Below are 25,652 nucleotides of genomic sequence, written 5' to 3'. Positions count from 1 at the left end.
ATAAAGCCATGTTGACGCTCTGTAATTGAAGCGGCTACTTGAAAATACAGTTGTTTATAAATTAAAGATTCAAAGATTTTTGCAAAATTATTAAGAATTGAGACAGGTCGATAGTTTTCAACAGCAGTTCGAATTTTGCCTTTATGAACAGGAATGATTTTGGAAAGCTTCCAACAATCTGGAAATGTTCCTAAGTTAACACAGAGATTAAAAAGAACAGATAACGGTTTAATTAAAACCCGAGCACAATCTTTTATGATAAATGCTGGTATACCATCAGGACCCTGAACATTGTTCGATTTAATTCTGTTGATAGCTTCAAGCACTTCATTTTCACTTATGATAGACACATTTATGTTCACATTTGTATTGTCATATTTAACTTTGTTAAGGTTACAGCTAGAACTAGGGATATAGGTTGATTCATAAAATTGTGCAAACGCATTAGCAATATTTTTTGCTCCTGTTACAACAGTATCACCAAGAGTCACACAAGATGGTATCCCGGTGTGTCGTCTTTTACGTCGTATATAACCCCAAAAAGTTGACGGATCTGTGTTAATCATGTCTTCAGAATTCTTGATAAATGCATTATAAGCTATTGATATTTCTCGCTTAATGCTACGTCTCAATTCCCTGAATGCAAGCGCATCAGCTGTATTTCCGTACTTTAAATATCTCCTTCTAAGCTGATTTTTTGAACGAACCTGCCGAATAATTTCAGGTGAAAACCATGCAGGGTAGGTATATTCCCTTTTTTTATACATAGGTATGTGTTTATCGAACAGTTTATATATTAGATCATAAAATAAGCAACAGGCAGAGTTAATATCAGTGGATTTATTAAGGAGAGACCAATCAGTATTTAGAATATCCTCATATAGATTAAGAAAATTGGCCTTACGAAAATTGTAACTGGTTCCATTAGACGCTGCTTTCAGAAAATTGCTTGATGATATGTTATTCACAAATACACCTACATGGAGAGAAGGATGACGTGGATCTTCATCTACAAATGGATCATCAGAAGTTAATACTGAACAGCACATATTGGATAAGACGATGTCAAGAAGCCGATTATCACAATTTAAAATGGTATTAAACTGTTTCAGTTCAAACATTTTCATAAAATTACACAATTCCAAACTTTTTATACAATGAGGATTACTAAGAGATGAAAAAAATTCAGGTATATTAAAGTCACCAATTATAAGAATATTGGAGTCATCCAACAGCTCTAACGTTGCAAACGCTTCAAAGATTAATTGATAGTAATCTAATGCCAACGAAGGAGGAATATATAGGACAAATATTGTGATAGATAAAGAAGCAATCAATACCTTAACACAGACAATGTCAATAAGGTGAAGGTTATTAAAAGGAGTGTTAGATAGATTAATTTCAGTATAATGGAGTCCCAATCTAATCGCAATAAGCACACCACCACCTGTCTGTTTGTTGGTACGCAACAAGTCTCTGTCCCTTCTAATGATTTCATAGTTTTGGTCAAAGACTTCACTGTCATTAACTCCACTGTGCAGCCATGTCTCAGAAAGTGCGATTAAATCATAGGCACAGGCAGCTACAGCATTGGAGAACCGCAACAGCTTGGAATTGAGACCACGAACATTTTGATAATAGAGAGATATATTTCCTTTATCTACACTCTTGTTCGATATTGCTGGAGATGATGCTGATGAGGAAGGAATTAAGTTAGGAAAATAGTTTAATTGCTACAAGCTAGATATCCCAAAGACATCTAACTTGATTTTCTCAATAGTCCGTTTATAAAAAAAACAGTTGTTAATGTCCCAGCAAGCATGGGAAATGTCCTCATCACTTAAATTGTCTTTAATTTGAATGCTAACACAGTTGATACATCGCAGTTGTTCATTAGTAGCATGACAATCATTTACCCTATGTGGACCAGAGCACCTAGGGCAAGAGATTTTTTTTTTACAAGTCTTTAACGAATGATTAAGACCATTACAATTAAAGCATCTAATTACATCAATAGCGTCATAGATGTTACAACCATCAAGCCCAATTAGGCAATGACCATAAAGAAGAGCATTTTTGTATGTAGAGATGTTAACCTCTAATATGACTTGAAAATAATTATTACGATTTTTTATAGGAAAGTATTTAAGAATTTTGCACTGAGAAGATTCACTGAAGATATGTTTATTTTGTTTAATAAGAAATGGAATTATCTGTTGCTCATCAATATCACTGGATATGCCAGAAATGCGCAGCTTCGGTTTTGGAGTCTTTAAGTCGCTTATTTCATACTTATCACTCAAGTCTTTTAACTGAGATAATTTTTTGAGTTCACTAGGATGTTCACAATTAAGAACTATACCACCATTTTTAATAAATTTAACTTTTGCAATGCCCGGTTCACTATCAGGTTGAATGTTGGATATGATATCAGATTTGGTTTTTGCTATGGTTTGAGTAACGTCCTTAGGTCTTATTACAACTGCAGTAGTATTTTTAAGAGTGTCTGAATAGGAAGGAGACTTTACGGTATCATTGACAACCTGAGGGACTTCAACATGCAACTTTGCAGTTAGTTTGGAGATTTCTTCTCGGAGCTTCGTATTTTCATTTTTTAAATCGGTAATTTGTTGGCTAAGTATGAAAAAGTTTTTATTAACAGCAGAGGAAAAGTCATTGAAGATAGTTGCTAGTGTATCGGGCAGTATATTCAGACTGTCACTAGTTACAGAACTTGGAATAGAAGCAGTTAACTCATTTTTTTGACAATCATCAACCGTAAGAGAGGATGTACTGCATAGACCACAACTCCATTCATTAATTAATCTGCTTTCTTTCAATGAAGAAAATGCAGATTTGCTAAGGTTAACACATGATATGTGATAGTTCGCACCACATGTTTGCCGACAGTTAATATACTCATCATTCCTCCCTATATTTTTATTGCATTTCTTACACCTAATCGCCATTTCTTACAAACCCCCAGAGGGGGTTTGATACGCCAATATTATATCAAATCAAAGATAGTAAATAATGCAAGTCAACCTCAGTTCAGTAGAAAAAGATACAGTAAGAAATTTATCGGGTGGACTAAATCATTCACATCTACGTTAAAAACCTCAGTCAGCTATACCACAGAAAAAGTTACGATAAGATATTATAACCACAATTAGACGGGACAAGAAGTGATTTTTACTTCATTAATCATAAAAAAAAGGCGATGTTCTAATTACCACCTTAACTGCTGCATGAAACGCTTTCTAACGGCACCACTTTTAGTATAAATTACAACGAAAAACCCACTAAATCACAGAACATTGGAGAGCTAAGAACTTGGTTGTACACTCACACTCACGTTCACACACAGTTGTACTTGTCAGGATAAGACTGATTTTGGCAGATGACTTATTCTTCTAAGAAAATAAAGCCTGGGTGGGTGGGGCTAGTACTTGTTAAAAATAAAAAAACTAAAAAATCAAAAAATGACAAATTGAAAAATTGGATAAATGAGAAATCGGAAAATTGTACAACTGTTTAATCGGATAAAATCAAAAACTGAAATATCGAAGAATTGAAAAAAAAATCATACAAAATCGAATTCAAAATTCCAGTTTTCGTTTTTTTTAGTTTTTAGATTTGTCAAGTTTTGAATGTTTCATTTGATAATAATTTGTTCGACAATTTTGGAATTTTTTGATTTTTAATTTTTCAAGTTCTCAAGTTAAAATTTTTCATTTTCACGATTTGTCATTTTTCGATTTTTTAACTAAGATTCATTTTGGCCAATAATCTACTCTTCTAAGAAAAGACACTAGCCCCGCCCACCCACCCCTTGTTGTCTTAGAAGAGTAGGCCATCTGCCAAAATCAATCTTATCTTGGCAAGTATGAGACTGACTTTTGAAGATGACATATCCTCTAAGAAAATAAGGGTGGGTGGGCGGGGCTAGCACTTGTCAAGATGAGACTGATTTTGGCAGATGACTTATTCTTCTAAAAAAATAAAGGCTGAATAATATCAAGAAATGACAAATTGAAAAATTGCATAAATGAGAAATCGGAAAATTGTACAACTGTTTAATCGGAAAATCAAAAACTGAAATATCGAAAAATGAAAAAATAACAAATCTTATAAAATCGAATTCAAAATTCTAGTTTTCATTTTTTTTAGTTTTTAGATTTTTTTCAACTTTTGAATATTTCATTTGATAATTTGTTTGACAATTTTGCAGTTTTTAATTCCAATCTTTTGATTTTTCAAGTTTTAACTTTCCAATTTTGTAATTTTTTGATTTTTAATTTTTCAAGTTCTCAAGTTAAAATTTTTCCTCTTCACGATTTGTCATTTTTCGATTTTTTAACTAAAAGAACGAATTTATTCGAAACGAAATTTTGAAAAATCGAAAAATCCAAAAATTGAAAATTAGAGACAAAATTTTCAGATGTTTTAAAGTTATGGTAAACATGGCAATCGCTGATCAAAATTACTTTTTACTCCCCTCCAAAAACTCGGTGACAAAAAATCAAAAATCGAAAATTAAAAAAAAATAAACATCTTTTTTGTCGATATTTTAAAAAAATCAAATAAATAAGAAATCGGAAAACTACCCAAATTGTAAAGTTAAAAGTTTTAAGAGAAATCAAAAATCGAAAGACATCAAAAAATTGAAAATTTAAAAATCGGGAAATTAGAAAGTTGAAAAATCGAAAAACTGAAGAATTTAGTAGCACTCGCTACGATAAGACTAATTTTTGCAAATGACATGCCCTCTAAGAAAATAGGGGTGGGTGGGCGGGGATAGTACCTTTTCTTTTGGCAAATACTAGCCTGGCCCACCCGTGTTTTATTTTCTTCGCGGGTAGGTTATTTGGCAAGAACTAGCAAATTTCGATCGATTTTCGCCGATTTTCTAAATTTAACTAAAAAATTTTTCTTGTAGATTTCGGGGCGCAGAAGTCACTTCCGGCTGCATTTCTTCGATAACTTCAACCTTTTTTCCAGAATTAGTTAATTAATTCGGGGCATTCAAATATCACAATTTTTAAAAATTTCAAAAAATTCAATACAATGCGTACAGGAAGAATATCTTACAAAATTTATACATAGTTAAAATAATTACAAAAGAACTTTTGGCGCCAGGAAATTATTTTAATAACTTATCAAAATATAAACATCCTCGGAAAATTATAACCGCTTAAATAATGTGCGTGCTGCAACTTTTCTTTTTTTAGTTTATTTCCACTAAAAATATCTTCATCCAGGAAACTTAAATTGTTTATAAAGTTCCAAAAAATATCAAACAAGTGGTGTTATCTCATACGTGACTAGCATTTTAAAGACCTGCAGGTTATCAGTGATCCTAACCCTACTTTTCGTGATTTTCGAAATTTATCATCACACTGTATTTGTTATCAGTCGTTCTCTACGCCTACTACAACAAACTAGCAACAAATACATGTATGTACTTTAATGACGCACACTGCTATCTTATCTAGTGTAAACCATCCTTCAGACCCCTCATCCAAAACTAAAAACTGATTGTTCCAGATTCTCGAGCACGAACAAGTCATCGCAAAATCGCCCCTAATCGTGTTCGACGCAAATCTGAGCATTCCCACCATAGAAACAATCCTGAAGCTTGCCAATCACCACAATATACCCGGTGAGTAAAAATATACTTCAACGTCATTAAATATTGATTTATTGTGCATTTTTATCTTACACATTTGATCAAGTAAGAAAATAGCATATCCAACACATGGATACAAAAATACTTCATTCTTATAATAAACATAACAATCTCAAAAAAAAAAAAAAATACGAAAAGTAAAAAATTCTAACAACACTCAAGATAATATTATAATATTATAGTTGCATGCATTAATAAACGGACGGAATGTGTAATATCCATCAAGGCGTAAGTTTAGTAAAGAGGTACGTTAAATATGAATACATTAGTGCTCTAGGTACTTACTCACAGAAATATCTTAAGGCACACCGTGCGCAATATACCGAGCGATCGAAAAAAATTAGATCCCGTGATTCAAATCATGAAGTTAAAATCTGTCGCCAACTAAAATGTTAAAATCACGGCCAACTCTAATCCCCTTTGTTTCGATCGTCTGCCACCCCCCTCTACCACCCCAAACGGTGCTGCGGATTGGGGTGCATCTGCATGATGAGACTCTTCGCCTCCCTCCTGAACTTGTAACTCTGCCGCGCCTCGTAATACAGACAGATCGCGGCAAACCCATGGAAGAAAAACGAAATGACAGCCAGCCCATAAGACCAACACAGGTAGTTGAAGTTGGGGTACATGAGCCAGTCCCGGCGCACGTGCGATCCCCCGAAGACCGCCACAGCAAGAAACATAAAAACAGCTGAGACAATGAGTCAAGTTCGCAAAGACAACTTACTTGTGGTTGCCACACAAACAAAGTCGATTGCTGAAAGAATGTATTCGTAGCGCAGGACGAACTCGAGGGGCCAGCGACACAGTTGGAGCGCCATCAAGACCTGAGAGCCGAAACTGAGCAGGAAGGACATGGTCACGAACGCCTGCACCGTCATGAGCCACGGGGGCAGCAGCCACTCGCGGATCACGTAGAACTCCCGACTGAAAACGTGGTGGCAGCCGTTGAAGAGGTGGTCGAATTGGTAGTAGGGGTAGCGGAAATTCTCGAAGCAGTATTCCCAGAGACCCATGTTCTTGAATTCGGAGAAGGTTTCGTCGAAAGACTTGACCCAGTAGGGGCTGCAAAGAAAGTGTGAGAGGGGGTTGGAGGGGGTGGGGGCTCACCTGCAGAAGGCGATCATGAGAAATAGGCCTGCGATGTAGGTCAATAAGGCCCCATTTACGAGGTAACCTACAACAAAACAAAACGAAGAAGGTGTGGTTTGGGTGCTTGGGGGTAAGGTTACCTGATGCCTTGGGGTAGTCGGTTTTCTCCACCGAGCCCGAACGCGTCATTTCGGGTGGTTTTTACAAATTTGGGTGTTTTTCGTGATGATTAATTAGTAATCGGTTGGGTATTTCGATTGTTTACACCTGTCAAGTTGGCTGCATTTCGTGTGACAGAAGGGCACGCCTACTTGTGTTGGTGAAATTAGTCCAACCTAACAGGTCGAAAATCACTAACAATTTCGAAATAATTTCCGCATTGTCGTTTTTATAATAGCAAAAATACTTTATTTTACGTTTAAAAAAGTACAAATTATTACAAGTCTTGATAAAATAAAATTAAAATTGTACATCATGGACGGATTAAATCCACTAGCTCAGGCTCTCGGTCTCTCCAGTTCGAACCTCGCCTGCGGCCACATCAAGCGCCCCCTTGTCCTCCTCTGCACGGTCCAGTCGGTCCAGAACAACACTGAAGCCACCAGACAAGCTATGACTCCGACGCAAGCTAGCGCGAAAGACCACCCTAAGAAGCCCGGGGGCCCCGGCATCCAGCCGCTCTTAATGGCCAACGACGCGAAAACTATGACCGCTATGCCGCCACACAGCCCCCCTCCGAGTAAAATATAGGCGTTCATTTGTGTCAACAGAAAAGATTGTTTCATGTTGGGGCTACAGCACCAAAAGTGCGACAACGTGACAATGGCACTAACCAACACCGAGATGAAACACAAGGTGAAGAAAGACTGAGTGGCCACCATGAAACTAGGAACGAGGAAGTACCGGATTTGGTCATATCGGGTGGTGAAGGGTTCGTAAATCCAGCGACAGTTTACAACGTAGCGCGGGTCTCGGAAGTCGTAAGGGTCCACTGGCGAGCGGAAGCAGTGCGTCCAGAGACCCAGGTGGTCCAATTTAGCCCCAATGGTCCTGTAGTCGGAGTCCAACCAGTTAGGGGTGGCGAAGGCTATGGTAATAAGGATGAAGCTGATCGCGAAGAAGGCTATGGCGATGTTGCCAGCCAATGAGCGTCGTTGTATCTAAAACAAAGGGTTGATGGGGGCGAAATTGGGGTTACTATACAGTGTTTACCTGGTCTACCATCATTTACGGTGGGCGGTGTTGGTATTAGTCATGACTTGAACTTGTACGTTGTGGATACGTACATTTTGATTGATTGGTTATGTTTTGAATTCATAATGGTTGTTTTTGATGACGCCGATGGGTTTTGTTGGCGTTGACCACACCTGTTCATGGTCATGGTCGACTTTGCAGTGCTTTGTTTTTACGTAAGAAGAACTCAACTCCGCTGGTTGACTGTTGTGTCATCTGTCATCCAAAGCGCCAACCAAACGGCGTGAAAATCACTATCAATTCGAAATAAATCCGCATTATCGATTTTTTTATCACAACAGGAAACAACATAAATAGTAAAAATACTTTATTTCACGTTTAAAAGCCTTACAAAGTACAAAGGTATAAAGTAACGTGTAAAAAGTCGATATGACTGTAGATAAGGCAGCAATAATTGCGTTGTCGTTGCATGTCATAATAAAAATAAACATGATTACAAATAATTACCACTATTAACGGACGGAATAAGGATTAAAATCACTAGTCACTACAACTCTCAAACATAAAACTAAAAATAACCAACATAAAATGGACGTCAAAATCTTAGTTTGTACATCATGGACGGATTTGAATCCCACTGCAGCCCCTGTCAGGCTTTCGTCCTCTCCAGCTCGAACCTCGTCTGCGACTCCATCAGCTGCTTCTTCTTCCTCCTCTGCACGTTCCAATCCGTCAAGAACAGCACCGAGGCCACCAGACAAGCCACCACACCAATGCAAGCCAGGACGAAGGACCACCCGAAGAAATTGTTGTCGTGCCCCGGCATCCACCCGTTCTTATTGGCCAGCGACGCGAAAATCACGACCGCGACTCCGCCACACAGCCCCCCTCCCAGCAAAATAAAAGCGTTCAGTTGTATCAACAGAACGAACTGTTTCATATCGGGGCCACAACACAAAAAGTACAACAACGTGAGGATGGCACTGACCAACACTGCGACGAAACACAACGTGAAGAAAAACTGCGTCGCCACCATGAACCCAGGAATGAGGAAGCCCCGGATTTTGTCATAGCCGGTGGTGAAGGGGTCGTAGATCCAGCGACAGCCCACGAAGAAGCGCCGGTCTTTGACGTCGTAGGGGTCCGCCAGGGAGCGGAAGCAGTGCGTCCAGAGGCCCAGGCGGTCGAGTTTGGCTCCGGTGATTCTGTAGTCGGAGACCAGCCAGCTGGGGGTCGCGAAGGCGACGGCGATGAGGATGAAGCTGATCACGAAGAAGGCGATGGCGATGTTACCAGCCAACGAGCGCCGTTTTGTCTGAAACGAACGAGGGTTGAAGGGGCGAAATTGGGGTGTAGTGAGTGTTTACCTCGTATTCGGCCATTGTTTACGTTGGGCGAGGAGTTTGATGGGCGGTGGTGGTGTTAGTCACGACTTGGACTTGGACGTTGTAGCACGGTTTGATTGGTTATGTTTTGATAACATTAGAGTTGTTTTCGATGACGCCGATGGGTTCTGTGTGGCGTTGACCACACCTGTTCATGGTCTAGAGTTTGGGTCGAGATTTGGAGGGAGCGGCACAGTGGGTTGGATGGGTGACCTCATTTGGTTCGGGAAAGTTGGTGTCAAAGCGGAGTTTAAGTAAGAATTGATGGAAGAGCATTTCGTTATTAATTGTAGATATACAGAGTGGTGGATCCATAAAGTCAAAAATTTTTATTGTCGTAATGCCAGTTTTAAACAACAATGAGCTTTATCGCAGAGGACATACAGGCGAAAATAAAAAATGACTAAACTGGCGTTGAAGTGGGCTAAGGTAAAAATTTACACATCCAGCGAGAGCTCTTATCGCTATTACTTTCAATTAGGAGAAGAAATGGCGAAGATTCAGGTTACTTTGCATTTTTGAGTGGTTTAACAACACTTTTCTTGTTGTCGAAATACGTCTACACATATTAAGAAAAAAAAGGCAAAATGGTGCCCCGCCCACCCACCCGATCTCAATTGTGATGATTTTTTTATTATTCGTCGTTCGAGTCAAGAAGGCGGACCTTAACTGCAAAATCCTTATTTCTCTACATGTTTTTAATTTCTGGTAAAGAAGCAAGTATTTTGCAGTTAAATTCCGCCCCCTTGCTTCACGGCGAATAAAAAAAATCATCACAATTGACATTGGGCGGGTGGGCGGGGTAAAAGAGTGGAATTTAATTGCAAAATTCGTTTTATTTCTCTAGACAAGAAATTACCATGTAAGATGTGGTTATTCAAAGAATACAATGTATATTAAGAAAAAATTAAAGCCAAAGATTAAGCCCCACATATACCTACAAAATCCACGTTTTCTTACAAAAATTCACCACTTTAAATGCGTTTTAAGTTTCTAAGAATAAAAAAATCATCACAATTGGGATAGGGTGGGTGGGCGGGCTTACATTTGCCTTTTTGTTTTAATATGTATAGACTTATTTTCACAACATAAAATTTAAAACATGTTTAAAATGGCAAATTTGTATAAGGAAATATCGATTTCCTTCCAAAAATGTACCATTTTGACCATGTTTTAAGTTTCGTGTTGTGAAAAGATGGCTTTGTATATTAGGAAAAAAAGAAAAATTTAAGCCCGCCCACCCGCCCTATCGCAATTGTGATGATTTTTTTTATTCGTCGTGGGCCAAGGAGGCGGAGCTTAACTGCAAAATCCTTACTTCTCTACATGTTTTTAATTCCTGGTAGAGAAGTAAGTATTTTGCAGTTAAACTCCGCCCCCTTGCTTCACGGCGAATAAAAAAAATCATCACAATAGAGATAGGGCGGGTGGGCGGGGTAAAAGAGTGGAATTTAATTGCAAAATCATTATTATTTCTCTAGACAAGAAATTACCATGTAAGATGTGGTTATTCAAAGAATACAATGTATATTAAGAAAAAATTAAAGCCAAAGATGAAGACCCACATATGCCTGCAAAATCCACATTTTCTTACAAAAATTCACCACTTTAAATGCGTTTTAAGTTTCTAAGAATAAAAAAATCATCACAATTGAGATAGGGTGGGTGGGCGGGCTTACATTTGCCTTTTTGTTTTAATATATATAGACTTATTTTCACAACAGAAAATTTAAAACATGTTTAAAATGGAAAATTTGTATAAGGAAATATCGATTTCCTTCCAAAAATGTACCATTTTGACCATGTTTTAAGTTTCGTGTTGTGAAAAGATGGCTTTGTATATTAGAAAAAAAAAGCCAAAATGTAAGCCCGCCCACCCGCCCTATCGCAATTGTGATGATTCTTTTTATTCGTCGTGGGCTAAAGAGGCGGAGCTTAACTGCAAAATCCTTGTTTCTCAATAGGAAATTAAAAATATGTTTTTGATTATGGTGTACGTTGTTCAAAGAATACTGTGTATATTAAGAAAAAAATAAAGCCGAAGATTAGGCCCCACCCATACCGCCTCGATCTCAATTCTCAATTGTGATGAATTGTTCATTCGTTGTCAGATCGAGGGGCGGGGCTTAATTGCAAGATTCATATTTGTCCGCAAGAATTTACCATTTTAAACATGTTTCAAGTTTCTTGGACAAAATATAAGCCCCGCCCACCCACCCTATTTCTGTTGTGATGATTTTTTTTTAATCGTCGAGAGTCAAAGGAGCGAAATTTAATTGCAAAATCATTATTACTTCTCTAGAAGAAATTACCATATTAGACATTAAGCCCCACCCATATCTGCCCTGATCTAAATAGAAATGAAGTTTTCATTCGTTGGCAGACCTAGGGGCGGAGCCTAATTGCAAAATCCCTATTTCCTTAAAAAAATTACCATTTTAAACTTGTTTTAAATTTCTAAGAATAAAGAAAATCATCAGAATTGAGATAGGGTGGGTGGGCGGGGTTTATATTTTGCCTTCTTTTTCTTTATATACAGAGCCATCTTTTCACAACAAGAAACTTAGAACATGGTTAAAATGGTACATGTTTGCAACGAAATATGGATTTTGCAATTATGGGGCGGAGCCAATTTCCTTATACAAATTTTCCGTTTTAAACATATTTTAAGTTTCATATTCCGAGTTTTCAAATTCACAATTTCTCGAATTTTAGATTCGAACTGGTGATTTTTCAAGTTCTCGATTTTTCGAATTTTCCATTTTTCGTTTCACTTTTTGATGTTTTGATTTTTCAGTTTTCAAATATTTCAGTTTCTCGATTTTTCACTATTCGGTAACTCGATGTTTGACATTTCAATATTTCGATAAATCGGTTTTTCTTAATATACTTTTCACGACAAGAAAAATGGATTTTGCAATTATAGGGCGGAGCCAAACTGCAAAATCAATATTTTCTTATAGAATTGTGTTGTGAAAAGAAGTCTACACATATTAAAAGAAAAAGGCAATAAGTAAGCCCGCCCACCCGCCCTGTCTCAATTGTGATGATTTTTTTATTCGTCGTAAGCCGAGGGGTGGAGCTTAATTGTAAAATACTTATTTCTTTATAAAAAATTAAAAAAAAAGTATCGTGTTGTTTAAAGAATACTATGAATGTATATTCAGAAAAAAGGGCAAAATATAATCCCCGCCCACCCACCCCATCTCAATTGTGATGATTTTTTTATTCTTAGAAACTTAAAACACGATTAAATTGGTAAATTTTGTGAGAAAATATGGATCTTGCAATTAAGCCCCGCCCCTCGATCTGACAACGAATAAAAAATCCATCACAATTGAGAATTGAGATCGGAGCGGGTGTGGGTGGGGCCTAATGTTAGGCTTTATTTTTTTCTTAATATACATAGTATTTTTTGAACAACACGATACTCAAAAACATGTTTTTAATTTTTCGTAGAGAAATAAGGATTTTGCAGTTAAGCGCCGCCCTCTTGACTCACGACGAATAAAAAAAATCATCACAATTGAGATAGGGCGGGTGGGCGGGGCTTATATTTTGCCTTTTTTTTTCTTAATATCTATAGCCATCTTTTCATAACAAGAAACTTAAAACATGGTTAAAATGGTTTTTGCAAGGAAACATGGATTTTGCAATTATGGGGCGAAATCTATTGCAAAATCGATATTTCCTTATACAAGTTTTCCATTTTAAACATGATTTAAGTTTCATGTTGTGAAAAGAAGTCTGCGCACATTAAAAGAAAAAGGCAAAATGGAAACCCGCCCACCCGCCCTGTCTCAATTGTGATGATTTTTTTATGCTCCGTTAAGCAAGGGGGCGGAGCTTAACTACAAAATACTTATTTCTTTACAAGAAATTAAAAACATGTTTTGAGTATCGTGTTGTTCAAAGAAAACTATATAAATTAAGAAAAAAATAAAGATTAAGCACGACCCACCCGCCCCGATCTCAATTGTGATGAGTTTCTCATTCGTTATCAGACCGAGGGGTGGAGTTTAATTGCAAAATCGATATTCCTCTACAAAGTTTTACTCTTTTAAAACATACTTCACATGGTAATTTCTTGTGCAGAAATCAGAATTTTCTGTTGGCTCACGATGAATAAAAAAATCATCACAATTGAGAGGGGGTGGGTGGGCGGGGCTTATATTTTGTCCATTCTTTCTTAATATACCAAGTCTTCTTTTCCCAACAAGAAACTGAAAACATCTTTAACCATCGTGTTGTTCATAGAAAACTATGTAAATTAAGAAAAGAAAGAAATATTAAGTACGCCCCCCCTCCTCCTCCTTCCTGATCTCAATTGTGATGAATTGCAGCATACATATTTCCCCACCAAAATTTACCATTTTACCATTTTTAAGTAATGTTTTAAGCTTTTAGTTGTGAAAAGAACGCAATATAAAATCAATATGAAATATATGTATTCAAAGCAAATAAGCAACGGAAAAGAGTGTACAAGCTTATGTTTAATTGTTTATACATCGAAAGAATGTCACGTAGAAATTAGTTTCGGAGATTACGTGTCTAATAAAAATGGATACAAAGAGACAGACAGACAGACGTAAACAAGCGACCAAAGTAGCCAAAAGTTTTTTTTGTTTCATTTTCTTGGTAGTCGCAAGAGCTTGACATAATTAATCATTAGTCATCCCAGTGATATATTTTTTTAATTTGATGATTCATATTGGGCGTTTATGTCAAATGTCATAAGACTATGACAAATCGTAATTATTTTCTATTCACATTTTTTTTTATCCAAAATAATAATTCTCCCACATTTTGTTTTGTGGCCACTTAATGATTTGGCGATGACATGCAATCCGTTTTAACTACGTTAAAAAAGCAAACATAACCTTCGTAAAACAAAAACAAACAAACCTAGTATTAATAGGTTATTATCTTGAGTTTTGGTTATCTAATAAAGTGTGTGACGTGGTGACTGATAACAATGCGGATATCCACAATTTATTGTTTTCCGGATCCGTCCGCCCGATTATGTCAATGTAATTATGACTTAAGCGTGCTTCGATTGTCCGCTTGCTCGTAATTCGACCTCGACTATTTAAAAGGATGGCTGTTAATTAACCCAGGTCGCACTAAAACAAGACACCCATTGAAACGTGTCTCATGCATATGAATCTCTCTTTTAGACCCATTACACAACGGAACAAATTACTTCAAGGCCCTGTCCACACACAAGACAATAGATATACTTGAACTACTTGAAAAGGGAAAGATTTACATAACCCTAACGTTTCTCACATTTCATTTATTTTTACGTTATACGAATTTGTACAAAATAAAAGTGTCTTACACTACTACTCCTACAGTTAACAATATATAATTCGAAAAGTCGATAAAAAAGTATATATTAATGTATAAAAATACTCTCGTTATTAGTATGCGGTATACCACATACGTAAGACAAGGCAATCATTTGATGTGCTTTCGTCGGACGGAATACAAAACAAATAAATATCAGAGAGAACAACACAATAAATCATCAAAAGTTATACATACAGACCAAACGAAACGAAGCTTAATATCAATTAAATGTCGGTATGAGAGGGCTTTGGAGCCTCCATACTATACTGGGAAGCCGGTCTCGAACGATCAAGTTGTCGGTACTTCACCCTGCGCCCCTCCGTCAAAAACAAAGCCCCCGCAGGCCACAACAACAACGACCCGACGACCGCAAACGCATAAGACCACCCCAAATCGTTATGCTGCCAATACGGCATCCAATCCCTCTTGTCCCCATTCAAACCAAAAACAATCACCGCGACGAACCCACAGAACCCCGCAATCCAATGGTTCAAAGCGTTGCTCATCAACAAAATCAAGTATTTATCGTGGTCGCGGCTACAGAAGCAATAAAGCCACGTCAGCGCTACGGCGACCAGCACCAAAGTCATACACAAAGTGAAGAAAAATTGCGTTGCGATGAAAAACGGCGGCAGCAGAAAATCGTGTATTATGTAATATTCCTCCTCGAAGACCCACCAGCACCCGGTAAACTTGTTATCGTAGTGGTGCCTGAAGTCCTCGAAATTCTCGAAGCACACCTCCCACAGCCCTAAAATCAAAGTGCCACTCCTATTTTCCCACAAAATTGGTTATGTCATACCGATACGGATGAAATTCGGGTCGGGGATTTTTCCATCGTTGACCAGCCAGTATCCGGAGCAGAATGCGGTCAAAATGAAGAAGAACGACGCTACTGATAAGATAACGGCACAAATTCCTGTTTTTGTTTTCGCCATTTTTGGTTTTGACGTTTGGTTTAGGGAGTTTGGGTTTAATAAGTGTCACTAACGCGGGTTTTTTGATTTCAGTTTTGTTCGAACCGACGGATTTCGAGGTTTCGGTCAAGCCGTTCCAGACGGAGCACTGGGGGGCTATCAAGTTCATCACGCCGAATGTGCACGAGCTGAGGCACATAGCGGAGCATTTTGGGGTTCTTCCAAAACGGAAATACGATAATAGGGTGCAGGAGGTGGTTGCTGTAGCGTCGAAATTGGTGGAGTTCGTGGACACTATAATTGTCACTTTGGGGGTTGATGGGGTGATTGTGGCACGAAAGGGGGCTGCAACAGAGTCGCTGCTTTCGCAGAACGGGGGCGACTTGCAAATCAGACAGTACGTGGGGGATAGGAGCACGAAGGTGGTTAGTGTAAGCGGGGCTGGCGATAATTTAGCCAGTGGGATTATAGCGGGGATGTTGGATGGGTTGAGCGAGGAGGAGAGTGTCTCGGTGGGGCTGTGCGCGGCTGAGTACACCATAGGGGCGCCAGGGCCAGTGCCTCCGAAGCTCTTTGGGAAAAATCACCCCGCGTGGAGGACGAAGGCGGCCTACAGAACTTTGATGTAAGTTACAAGGGAGATTTTATACAAGGTTTTATATTTTATTAATAAACGTACGATTTGAACGTGTTTTATTTTATAATCGGTTTGGTTTTTTTTGCGTGAAGTTCGTGTGGTTGGTAGCGAATGACATTTACAGAACTGTCATTCGTTGATTTAGAATAATTTGTAAAAAAAAAGTGTAAAAATGTCTGGGGCTGTTAAATTCGCGTCTCGTTTGAAAGAATTGCGCATTCATTTGTGCCAAAAGTCTCCATCCAGTCAAGGCGTTAGGTACGTACTGTTCGTCGATTTTGCGAAATTGAGGTTATGTAATCGTAGAGACTTCATCGAACAACACTACGTTTCGCTCAAATCCGGTAACCCTAAGACCCCCATTTTGATTCGTGAATGTTCAGGCGTGGAACCGAAACTCTGGGCTAGACACGGTAAGAACGGTTTAATTTTTTCGTTTATTGATTTTTTGTTTCAAGACAAGGGTAAAGAAACCAGCGTTTCGTTGAAGGACATGAGCGCCTCCGACGTCTTGTCGCAAATATCTGCAGTAGCCAAGTAAACCCAAACAACGTAGCAAGTGTAAATAGTTTAATCACCAACTAATAAAATAAATACAAAGTAGTACATCACTCTAAAGGTGGCAACCCAAACATCTCTGGCCTGAATTCCTCTAAAGAATTCAGTTTAAGTGTCGCTAGTTTAGTGGCCTTTTCTTCAATTTGCTTATCAGGGACCATTACCACCTGCATGCCCGCTTTGACGGCGGCTTGGACCCCGTTGGGGGCGTCTTCTAGTACCAAGCACTGTTCCGGCTTTGGCGAATCCTTGAACCGGCGCGCGCACACGAGGAAAATGTCGGGGCTCGGTTTACCGCTCTTGACTTCAGGATCCGTGCCTCCGGTCACTACGTGACTGAAAAGCGAGAAAAGGGACTTGTGATGCTCTACTTTGATGTCATAGGTGTCTTGGCCGGAAGACGTTGCCACGGCGATAGGAATCTGCTTCGTGTGGAAGTGCCGGACGAGGCGCTCCGCTCCTGCAAGAGTTACAACGTATATTTCGAAATAGCGTGAATTGTGGCAGACGTGGAGGTGTCTACCTGGCATCAAGCCTACAGTATGTAAGGACTTGTCCGCAGCCGCTTTGTACTCTTTGAGGAAATCTTCAGGCGACATTGGCAGCTGCATTTCTTCTACGGCAATCCGCGCCCCCACGTCTTCGGTGGTGCCGATGACCTTGCCGCGCGTTTCCGCGGTGTATACTTTACCGTGTCGCTGCGCGATGTCGCTGAATACCTTCTTGTATATGGACTCTGTGTCTGCAATGAGAGGGGTCGCGGTTACATACCTGGCATGAAATTCGCGTTTCTCATAACAACAGGGTACTGCTGTTTGACCAGTTTGTAATATTCTTGCCATGTCAGGGGCAAATCTAAAAGTTTGACAACTTCTTTGGCTGCGTCGGCCCCTTGAAAGCCCAGCGTTTTATGTTTTATTTCTTGTGTGTAGGATTTGCCGTATTTGGACACTACGTTCTGGGCCGCTTTTGTGTACAGAATTTCGGTATCTGAAACGGCACAGATCGCACAGAACTGAAGAGATGATGGGGGGTAGTGGACCAGGAAAATTAGGAAAGTGAGTGCACAAAAAGTGGCCTGATTAGATTTTTGCGACGTCCTCTTGGATGTTACAAACCTCGGAACGGTTTATTTTTTATTTTGGTCTTGTTTGAATTCAAGCAATAAAATTTCTGTTGTCTAAAACATTTTCCCAGATTGTTAATTTCGAGATAAATAGTTTAGGCAACCATCATTACGCAACCGCACAGTTGGCAGCACCTCCCGGTGACATTTATCAATGACATAATTAATGACAGCGTCGTCCCAACCCCGAAAACTCACCCAGCAGCAACCCGTCCAGGTCGAAGATGACATGGGTGACCTTCTGGAAGATCTGCTTCGCCGGGCACGCGACCCGCATTCCTGGGTCCCGGCGGCTGCAACTGCTCTTACACACTGGAATTTTGACGTCAAATTCACGCAAAGGGAAAAAAGTAAAAAAATGACGTTACCCACAATCAAACCGGCCGTGAATTCGTGGTAAACTGCAATCGCACAAAAGGAGCAAATCGCGTGCGCCGCCACCTACCCCCTCTGGCCGGCTACCGCGTGCGCACGCGCACGCAGCACGCACGAAATTTTTAACCGGAAAGCGGCAGTTGTGCGCATGCACGGGTACTGAAAGGTCCACATTCTTGCAGTCGCCAGTCGCCGGAATCCCGGAATGTAGAGACGGGGGTTGATGTGCCTTAGCAACCGGAACTCGTGATGGGGCTGTAGACGACGCACAAATACGCATATCTAGTGGGTTAGCACGAAAAACCGAAAGCGATGGCTGTGATTCAAAGGACTGAGTGCCGGGGGCTGAGTATACGACTTCTGAGACAGGGTATCATCTGGGGGCTGCTGCTAGGGGCGGCGCGGTGCGGGCCCCCGGGCTGCGAGCAGGCGAAGAAAGACGCGGAGGCGGCAAGTCTTCCGGGAACGTGGCTGCAAGACAAGCCAGGGGGTAAGTGCAACCAGTTTTTTTTCATACTTTAGGGAATTTGCTTTTCGCCAACCACCCCGTAGCGATAACTCGTGGTCGAAATTGTGTGTTTAACCCCCTTTGGAAATTATGCGAAGTGGCGACCCGCGGGGCGATTAATCAAAAGTCTTTTCGTGTTTCGCGGTTATCGCCGGCGACATCGAACATCGCGATTGTTTTTAATTGCCAACTGAAATGTCAAAAACGCGAAATGTTTTCCATTTAACACGGCCGTTAATTTGGTTTATTGGTCGTTAACGGGACGTTTGGATTTACTACTTCCGATTTTCGTGTAAAGGAGCGTTATTTGTGAGCGGATTTAATTAAGTTTTTTATTTCTTGGTAGCTGGGTTTGTTTATTCACAGGGTGGTCAAAGTAACGGGATGTCGGGGATTAGGAGATTACCGGTTGCGACAGGTAAGGACCGGCCCAAGTCTGTCTTTTGTTATTTGGGCAACAAAGGTTTAGGGCTTACCGTGGTGACACTGACGTCGTCTTTAACACCACCAACTTTCCAAACGAACGAGCTTTAACGTCGTCGTTGTTATTGTTTTCTTATCTTTTGGCAATTTTTGCTATCTGTGTTTACAGGTGGATTAAGATTCCGAGCAAACACTAGAGTGTTGTTAATATTTCAAAACATTGTGGCGAATTTTGACCACATTTTAAAAATATTGCATCTATAGTCACCGTTTTGATGTACGGAATCTTGACCAAAAACTCAAGTTTGCCTAAAATTCCGGCGCATTTTCAGGTAAACTTCGCCTTCGCCAATAAAACCCAGCCGACGCCGTCGTAATTACACCAAGACAATCTTGTCCTGCTCACAATTACTTAACTCACCCTCTCGCACTTATCCTCTCACGGTCCCGACAGCGTTTTCAATAGAAGTGCTCCAATAAAACGGTGAATAATCAATTACCGGAGCGCAACCCCCGGTGATGAATGAGGGTGTGAAACGACACACACATCTGCAAAGGGAGTTATTTTTAAAGAGAGCCGGGTTTGCTCAATAATATCCCGGCACGCCCTTGCTTTGTCCTCGGCACAATCGGGAAATATTTACAGTAGTTGCTGTTTTTTAATTTGAAGGAGGTGCAAATGCGGGCCTACCTGGGGTTTATGGGGGCTTATCTTTATTAAAGGACAACGTCAAGTGGGGCGGCGGCAGATTTTATGGGGGTTGTCGATTCTGGCTTTTATTGTGTTGTAAAATTAACCGGGGGTTGGTGAAGTCTTGTTGACGTAGACGCTTGAAATTAATTATATTATGAGTTAATTTAATATTACTTAGGGTGATTATAGTTATTTAAACAGAACTTGAAGGTATTAATTTTTTGTGAAAAATCGTCACCTACGGCTGTGTTTTATAGCTCAAGAGGACGACTAACGTGCTAGACACGCGTGGGTCGCCGCTTCGAATCCAGCCGGAGGTGTTAATTTTTCACAGAAGTTTAAATATTGCTTTAATTTGAGAATAAAATATGTCGAGTGAGAGAAATAGGTTTCTAACCTTTTGAAACGACGGGCCTGAAGTTGTTTTGATGTGACCAAATTCTTACCCTGAATTAGTTTTAATTTTATAAATACTTACTCTGAATTAGTTTTAATTTTATAAATACCCTATCTAATATGTTCAGAATATGATGAGTCTATAATTTTTGATTTACCATTCCATTAATATTTTTTGGATTTGTTCATACATACAGGGTGACTCAAAAAAAAATAATGACTGAGTCAATTTATTTTATTGAAGAAATCAAGAATTGCAAAACTGAATACATAGAAATCTTGTCAATTAGTTAGAAAAAAAAATCTGTCCTGCTCTAATAACATCGAGAATATGCTCAAAATCACACTAATATTAGGTCTAATTGTGCCGACCATAGTTATAAAATACACATTAAAGTAAGTCACGGACATTTTTTGAAGAGTACTACATTTCAAAAAACAAAAAAAAAATCAGTTTATAAACTTCATAATTTTGGTTTAAAGTTTATCAATCATGTTTGACGCTTTATTTTATCCGTTCCATTTGTTATCCTTTACTGCGGTCTCTCTTGGGTCGAGGTATAACACCGGACAGAACGTTCTTCGACCGATAGGATAATTTATTACTTCCGACATCTTTTCGGTGACAAATTTCATCTTCGCATACTTCAGCGTAGTTAGTGAACTCGTTGTGACCACTGAAATATACAAAGAGTAAATTTTGAAATGGAACGAAAGTCGAAGAATACTTTCAAAGCCACGATCAAAATGTATTTGCTTATCTTCGCCAAAAAATGCATGACGTCATCGTAAAATTTGATATGATGAGTCTATACCTGTGATTTATCATTGCAGTAATATTTTTTAGATTTACTTATACACCCTGTCTCAAAAAAAGGTCGCTTCGATTTTCGATTTTTCGTTTTTTCGACCAACAGTTTCATCGAATTAGATTTTTCAGTTTCCATTTTTCTATCAACTTTTCGATTTTATTACTTTCCAATTTTCTGATTTTTCAAGTTTGCGGTATTTTGAATTGTCGAGTTTTCAGTTTTTTCGTTTTTCGATTTTTTAATTTTCCTTTTTTTTTTGATTTTTCGATGTTTCGATTTTTTGATTTGCCATTCTTTCAATTTCCGATTTTTCGTCTTTCCATTTTTAGATTTTTGGATTTTTCTGTTCGTCAGCGTTTAGACTTTGCAATTTTTTTGCATTTTTCGATTATTATATTTTACTTTCCGATTTTTTTGATTTTTGAATTCTCGATTTTTCAATTTTCCGGTTTTTTTAATTCTTCTATTCTCGATTTTTCGATTTTCCATTAATCATTAAATTTTCCATTTTTCGGTTGTTTTATTTTTCGACCTTCGATTTTTCAACTTTCGATTATTCGATTTTCCATTTTCTGATTTTACGATTTTTCGATTTTCGTTTTTCCGCTTTTGTGGTTTTTAGATTTTTCTGTTTGTTTCAGTTTTTATGGTTCTGCAATTTGTTTTATTTTTCCATTTTACTTTCCGATAGTTTGATTTTTGAATTTTCGGTTTTTCCATTTTTCGATTTGGGATTTTTCAATTTTTCGGTTTTTTAATTTTTCATATTTCGATTTTCGATTTTTCAGATTTGTGGATTTGTGTCCGTTTTTTCGATTTTTAGAATATTGATTAATCGAATTTTCGATTTTTGAGCATTTCGATTTTTCGATTATCATTTTTACGATTTTTCAAAATCTCGAAATTCGAGTTTTCGATTTTCCATTTTTCAAATTTTCAATTTTTAATTTTGCTTTTTTCGATTGTTGCTTTTTAGAATTTTCCCTTCTTCAGCTTTTAGATTTCAATTTTGTTACTTTCCGATTTTTTTATTTTTTTTTCCATCGTCGTTTTTTCGATTTTCATTTTTCCGATTTTTTGATTTTTCAATTTTTAGGCTTTGCAATTTTTTTTACTTTTCTCTTTTTCGAGTATTTGTTTCATCGATTTTTCGGTTTTTCCATTTTCCGAATTTCCATTTTTAGATATTTTTCTTTTTTTTTTGATTTTTCGATTTTTCTGTTCGTCAGTTTTGAGACTTTGCAATTTTTACTTTTCCACTTTTCTATTATTTTAGTTTTGGATTATTCGATTTTTGAATTTTGTTTTTTTTTTCATTTTTCGATTTCCGATTTTTTAATTTTACGATTTTTCGGTTTTTTAATTTGTCGATTCTCGATATTCCGATTTTCGATTTTTCGATTTTCCAATCTTCGATTTTTCAATTTCCAGTTTTCGATTTTCCACTTTTTGATTTTACGATTTTTCGATTTTTCTGTTCGTCAGTTTTTAGGCTTTGCAATTTGTTTACTTTTCGATTTTTCGATTATTTTACTTTCCAATTTTTTGATTTTTGAATTGTCGACTTTTAGAGTTTTCAATATTATGAATTTTCGAATTTTCGCTTTTCCTATTTTTTGATTTTTCCATTTTTCGGTTTTTTGATTTTCCAATTCTCGGTTTTTCAATCTTGCAAAGTTTCGATTTTTCAGATTTGTGATTTTCCAGTTTTTCGATCGACCTACGTATTAGATTCATTGAATTTTCGATTTTCGGTTTTTCCATTTTTAGATTTTTGATTTTCCAGTTTTGTATTTTCAGATTTTCTGTTTTTCGCATATCTGATTTATCAAATTTTCGATTTTTCGGCTTTTCGATTTTTCGATATTTGATTTTCGAACTTTCGATTGTTCAGTTTTCCATTTTTCAGCTTTTAGACTTCAATTTTTTGACTTTTCGATTTTCCAAATTTTCGAGTTTCAATTTTCAGATTTTTGATTTTTCGATTTTCTTTTTAAATCTTTGAATTTTTCGGTTTTGATTTTTCGAATTTTTGATTTTTAATTTTTACATTCTTCGGTTTTTAGACTTCAATTTTCTTTCTTTTAAATTTTTCGATATTCTATTTTCCGCTTTTCAGAATTTTCGATTTTCAGTTTTCCGACTTTCGATGATTAGAATTTTGGATTTTTCAGTTTTATGATTTTCCGATTTTTAGAAAATTTGAGTAGTCGAATTTTCGATTTTTCAATTCATCGATTTTTCTATGTTCAATTTTTCGATTTAAATTTTGCAATTTTCAATTTGTCCATTGTCGATTTTTAGAATTTTCGGTTTTTCAATTTTTTCATTCTTAACAGTTAGACTTCAATTTTGTTACTTTCCGATTTTTTGGTTTTCGATTTTCGAATTTTCAGAATTTTCAAGTTTCTTTATTCAGATTTTCCATTTTCCACTTTTTCGATTTTAGATTTTTCGAATTTTTGTTTTTCCAATTTTTTGCCTTTTCGATTTTTCTGTTCGTTTCAGTTTCTAGGCTTTGCAATTTTTTTTACTTTATATATTTTGATTATTTTAATTTCCGATTTTTTTTATTTTTGTTTTTGATTTTTTTAATTTTCAATATTACAAATTTTTGACTTTTCGATTTTTTGGTTTTCCCGTTTTTCAATTTTCGATTTTTAGATTTTTGAGGTTTGTGAACTTCCACTTTTCGATCGACCTAGGTATTTGATTCATTGAATTTTCGATTTTTTGATTAGCCATTTTTAGATTTTCGATTTTTACGATTTGTATTTTTCGATTTTCTCTTTTTTGCATTAGTGCATTTCAGTTTTTCCGATTTTTGATTTTGCGCATATTTGATTAATCAAATTTTCGAAAAAGTTACCATGCTTACAAAAACTTTAAAACATCTACAATATTTCAAAGTATTCAGTTTTGCTATTCTTGATTTCTTCAATAAAATAAATTGACTCAGTCATTAACTTTTTTGAGACACCTGTATAACCAAATCTAAAAAATATTAATGCAGTGATAAATCACAAGTATAAAACTCATCATATTTTATACATTTAAGATAGGATTTATTCTGCAAAATTTTGAGGTGACGTCATAAATTTTTTAGAGGGGATAAGCAAATATATTTTAATTAAAAATGTATCATGTTTATCATGATTTTAAAACATCTGCAAGATTTCAAAGTATTCGATTTTGCCAATTCAAAATTAAATTGCAAAATATTGTTTTATAATTTTGATTTTTTTTCCAAAAATCTAGACGTTTTGGATAAAAACTCAACACGAAGTCATAAACTACATGTGTAGGACTATGTTACTGTATACAATTTAAAACCCATTTACTATGCATAAATTTGAAGTGACGTCATCACATTATTGGTGGGGATGATTAGACAAATTTAATAATTTTGCGACATTTATGAAAAAAATATCAGATAACAAAAATGGCACGTTTTTATTATTATGCCAGTTACATGTCACTCAACGACAATATCGTTTTTTTTAAGAGTATTTTATTTGATTATTAACAGGGTTATGTACCTGTAGAAAATAAATTATTATTATTATTATTATTATTGAAAAAGTGATGAAATTTTTTTATACGGAACAATTGGTCGAAAGTGTTAGAAAGCAAAATAATTCATGTCCGGACCATCGTTACTCACGAACGAAAGTGACCATTATTTTATGGGAACAACTACCTGCTAAATCTTCTCCGACAAATTCGAGAGAACTGGTGTGAGCCATAAATATTTCTTACCAAATTTAAATTTCGTTGTAGTTTGAGCCTACCTACAAATTCTGCCCTTGAAGGATTTGGACCGCCTTCTTCGGTGAGGGCAGGCAAAAATGATCCGCCCATAGGCTCAAAACATTTGCGTGCGATTGTACATTGTAACACTAAACTATTTATGAAGTGACTGTGTGGTAATTAGTAAAGTAACTACTAAAAATTGACTGGATTTCTCACAGAATTGGAGACTCCAAAAATCTTTTCAGATATTTGAAAAAATCACATAAATAATGCATAATCACACTGCTTAACATAAATTATCATTTGATTGTCACCCGACAGCGTTACATAATGTCACCTAATTCACGAGGCCGTCAAAGTGCGCCTCAACCAATAAAGAAGTGTCGGTAAATAAGCCCCTGTCACTCGAAAACAATAGCTTTGTTTTTAGTATGATGACTTGATAGATTCGCTGAATCGTCAATTTCCTGTCTTCGCTTTTTGAATGAGTGTTACTGTTCACACAACCTGTAACTATAAAAATTTCACCTAAACACAATTCCCCGATTATTCCCGGAACAGGCTCATAATCTCGCATTCCCATGCCGCCCCATAAACCCGCCACAGCTTTATTAGGGCGCAATGGATAAAGGGTTCGGCGGTAGTAAAATCGACTTTCGGGAAACCGTGTCCCTGTAATAATCGGAAGAAATACATTTCCATATGGTTATTTTGCGCTGCAGATGTCTGACGGGCACAATG

The 25,652-nt window shown here is 37.3% G+C and overlaps 8 protein-coding genes across 10 annotated transcripts in view; 3 read left to right on the top strand and 5 right to left on the bottom strand.

The window, feature by feature from the left end:
• LOC135136995 (uncharacterized) overlaps positions 1–16,333 on the top strand; it is a 216,917-nt gene extending 200,584 nt beyond the window's left edge. Inside the window, exons 8-9 of the mRNA XM_064066517.1 lie at positions 5,548–5,662; positions 15,723–16,333. Coding sequence (XP_063922587.1) covers positions 5,548–5,662; positions 15,723–16,258 — 651 coding nt within the window. The 3' untranslated portion in view covers positions 16,259–16,333. The remainder of the gene's footprint in view (positions 1–5,547; positions 5,663–15,722) is intronic.
• Positions 5,740–7,075, bottom strand: LOC135137012 (uncharacterized). Its single transcript, XM_064066544.1, has 4 exons — positions 6,922–7,075; positions 6,800–6,866; positions 6,417–6,754; positions 5,740–6,380 (listed from the first exon to the last, which is right to left on the bottom strand). The coding sequence occupies exons 1-4, from the start codon at positions 6,968–6,970 to the stop codon at positions 6,136–6,138; spliced, it is 699 nt and encodes a 232-aa protein (XP_063922614.1). The 5' UTR covers positions 6,971–7,075; the 3' UTR covers positions 5,740–6,135.
• Positions 7,161–8,208, bottom strand: LOC135137013 (uncharacterized). Its single transcript, XM_064066545.1, has 2 exons — positions 7,994–8,208; positions 7,161–7,941 (listed from the first exon to the last, which is right to left on the bottom strand). Exons 1-2 carry the CDS (start codon positions 8,006–8,008, stop codon positions 7,279–7,281), a joined length of 678 nt encoding a protein of 225 aa, XP_063922615.1. The 5' UTR covers positions 8,009–8,208; the 3' UTR covers positions 7,161–7,278.
• Positions 8,328–9,695, bottom strand: LOC135136912 (uncharacterized). Its single transcript, XM_064066391.1, has 2 exons — positions 9,343–9,695; positions 8,328–9,290 (listed from the first exon to the last, which is right to left on the bottom strand). Exons 1-2 carry the CDS (start codon positions 9,355–9,357, stop codon positions 8,625–8,627), a joined length of 681 nt encoding a protein of 226 aa, XP_063922461.1. The 5' UTR covers positions 9,358–9,695; the 3' UTR covers positions 8,328–8,624.
• On the bottom strand, positions 14,642–15,696 carry LOC135137000 (uncharacterized). The gene is made up of 2 exons (XM_064066526.1): positions 15,515–15,696; positions 14,642–15,463 (listed from the first exon to the last, which is right to left on the bottom strand). Exons 1-2 carry the CDS (start codon positions 15,648–15,650, stop codon positions 14,937–14,939), a joined length of 663 nt encoding a protein of 220 aa, XP_063922596.1. The 5' UTR covers positions 15,651–15,696; the 3' UTR covers positions 14,642–14,936.
• A 29-nt stretch (positions 16,334–16,362) lies between the features above and the next one.
• On the top strand, positions 16,363–16,869 carry LOC135137001 (NADH dehydrogenase [ubiquinone] 1 alpha subcomplex subunit 2). Its single transcript, XM_064066527.1, has 3 exons — positions 16,363–16,524; positions 16,573–16,679; positions 16,725–16,869. Exons 1-3 carry the CDS (start codon positions 16,439–16,441, stop codon positions 16,805–16,807), a joined length of 276 nt encoding a protein of 91 aa, XP_063922597.1. The 5' UTR covers positions 16,363–16,438; the 3' UTR covers positions 16,808–16,869.
• On the bottom strand, positions 16,823–18,605 carry LOC135136998 (pseudouridine-5'-phosphatase-like). 3 transcript variants are annotated; one of them, XM_064066521.1, is made up of 4 exons: positions 18,323–18,605; positions 18,149–18,262; positions 17,596–17,814; positions 16,823–17,284 (listed from the first exon to the last, which is right to left on the bottom strand). In XM_064066521.1, exons 1-4 carry the CDS (start codon positions 18,603–18,605, stop codon positions 16,875–16,877), a joined length of 1,026 nt encoding a protein of 341 aa, XP_063922591.1. In that variant the 3' UTR covers positions 16,823–16,874. The 3 variants fall into 3 exon arrangements, with proteins under 3 accessions (XP_063922591.1, XP_063922590.1, XP_063922592.1); XM_064066520.1 differs by lacking the exon at positions 17,596–17,814 and adding an exon at positions 17,348–17,566; XM_064066522.1 differs by lacking the exon at positions 17,596–17,814 and adding an exon at positions 17,348–17,566 and having other exon boundaries at positions 18,319–18,405.
• A 32-nt stretch (positions 18,606–18,637) lies between these two features.
• LOC135136996 (glypican-4) overlaps positions 18,638–25,652 on the top strand; it is an 86,261-nt gene continuing 79,246 nt past the window's right edge. The window contains exon 1 of the mRNA XM_064066518.1: positions 18,638–18,815. Coding sequence (XP_063922588.1) covers positions 18,638–18,815 — 178 coding nt within the window. The remainder of the gene's footprint in view (positions 18,816–25,652) is intronic.

Source organism: Zophobas morio, unplaced genomic scaffold (genome assembly GCF_036711695.1).
Source record: "Zophobas morio isolate AGI-343-1 ecotype UQ-CSIRO unplaced genomic scaffold, CSIRO_AGI_Zmor_V1 ptg000028l, whole genome shotgun sequence".
In the NCBI taxonomy this organism is placed as follows: domain Eukaryota; kingdom Metazoa; phylum Arthropoda; class Insecta; order Coleoptera; family Tenebrionidae; genus Zophobas; species Zophobas morio.
The sequence above is the reverse complement of the archived record's forward strand: the minus strand, read 5'-3'. Positions and strand labels throughout refer to the sequence as shown.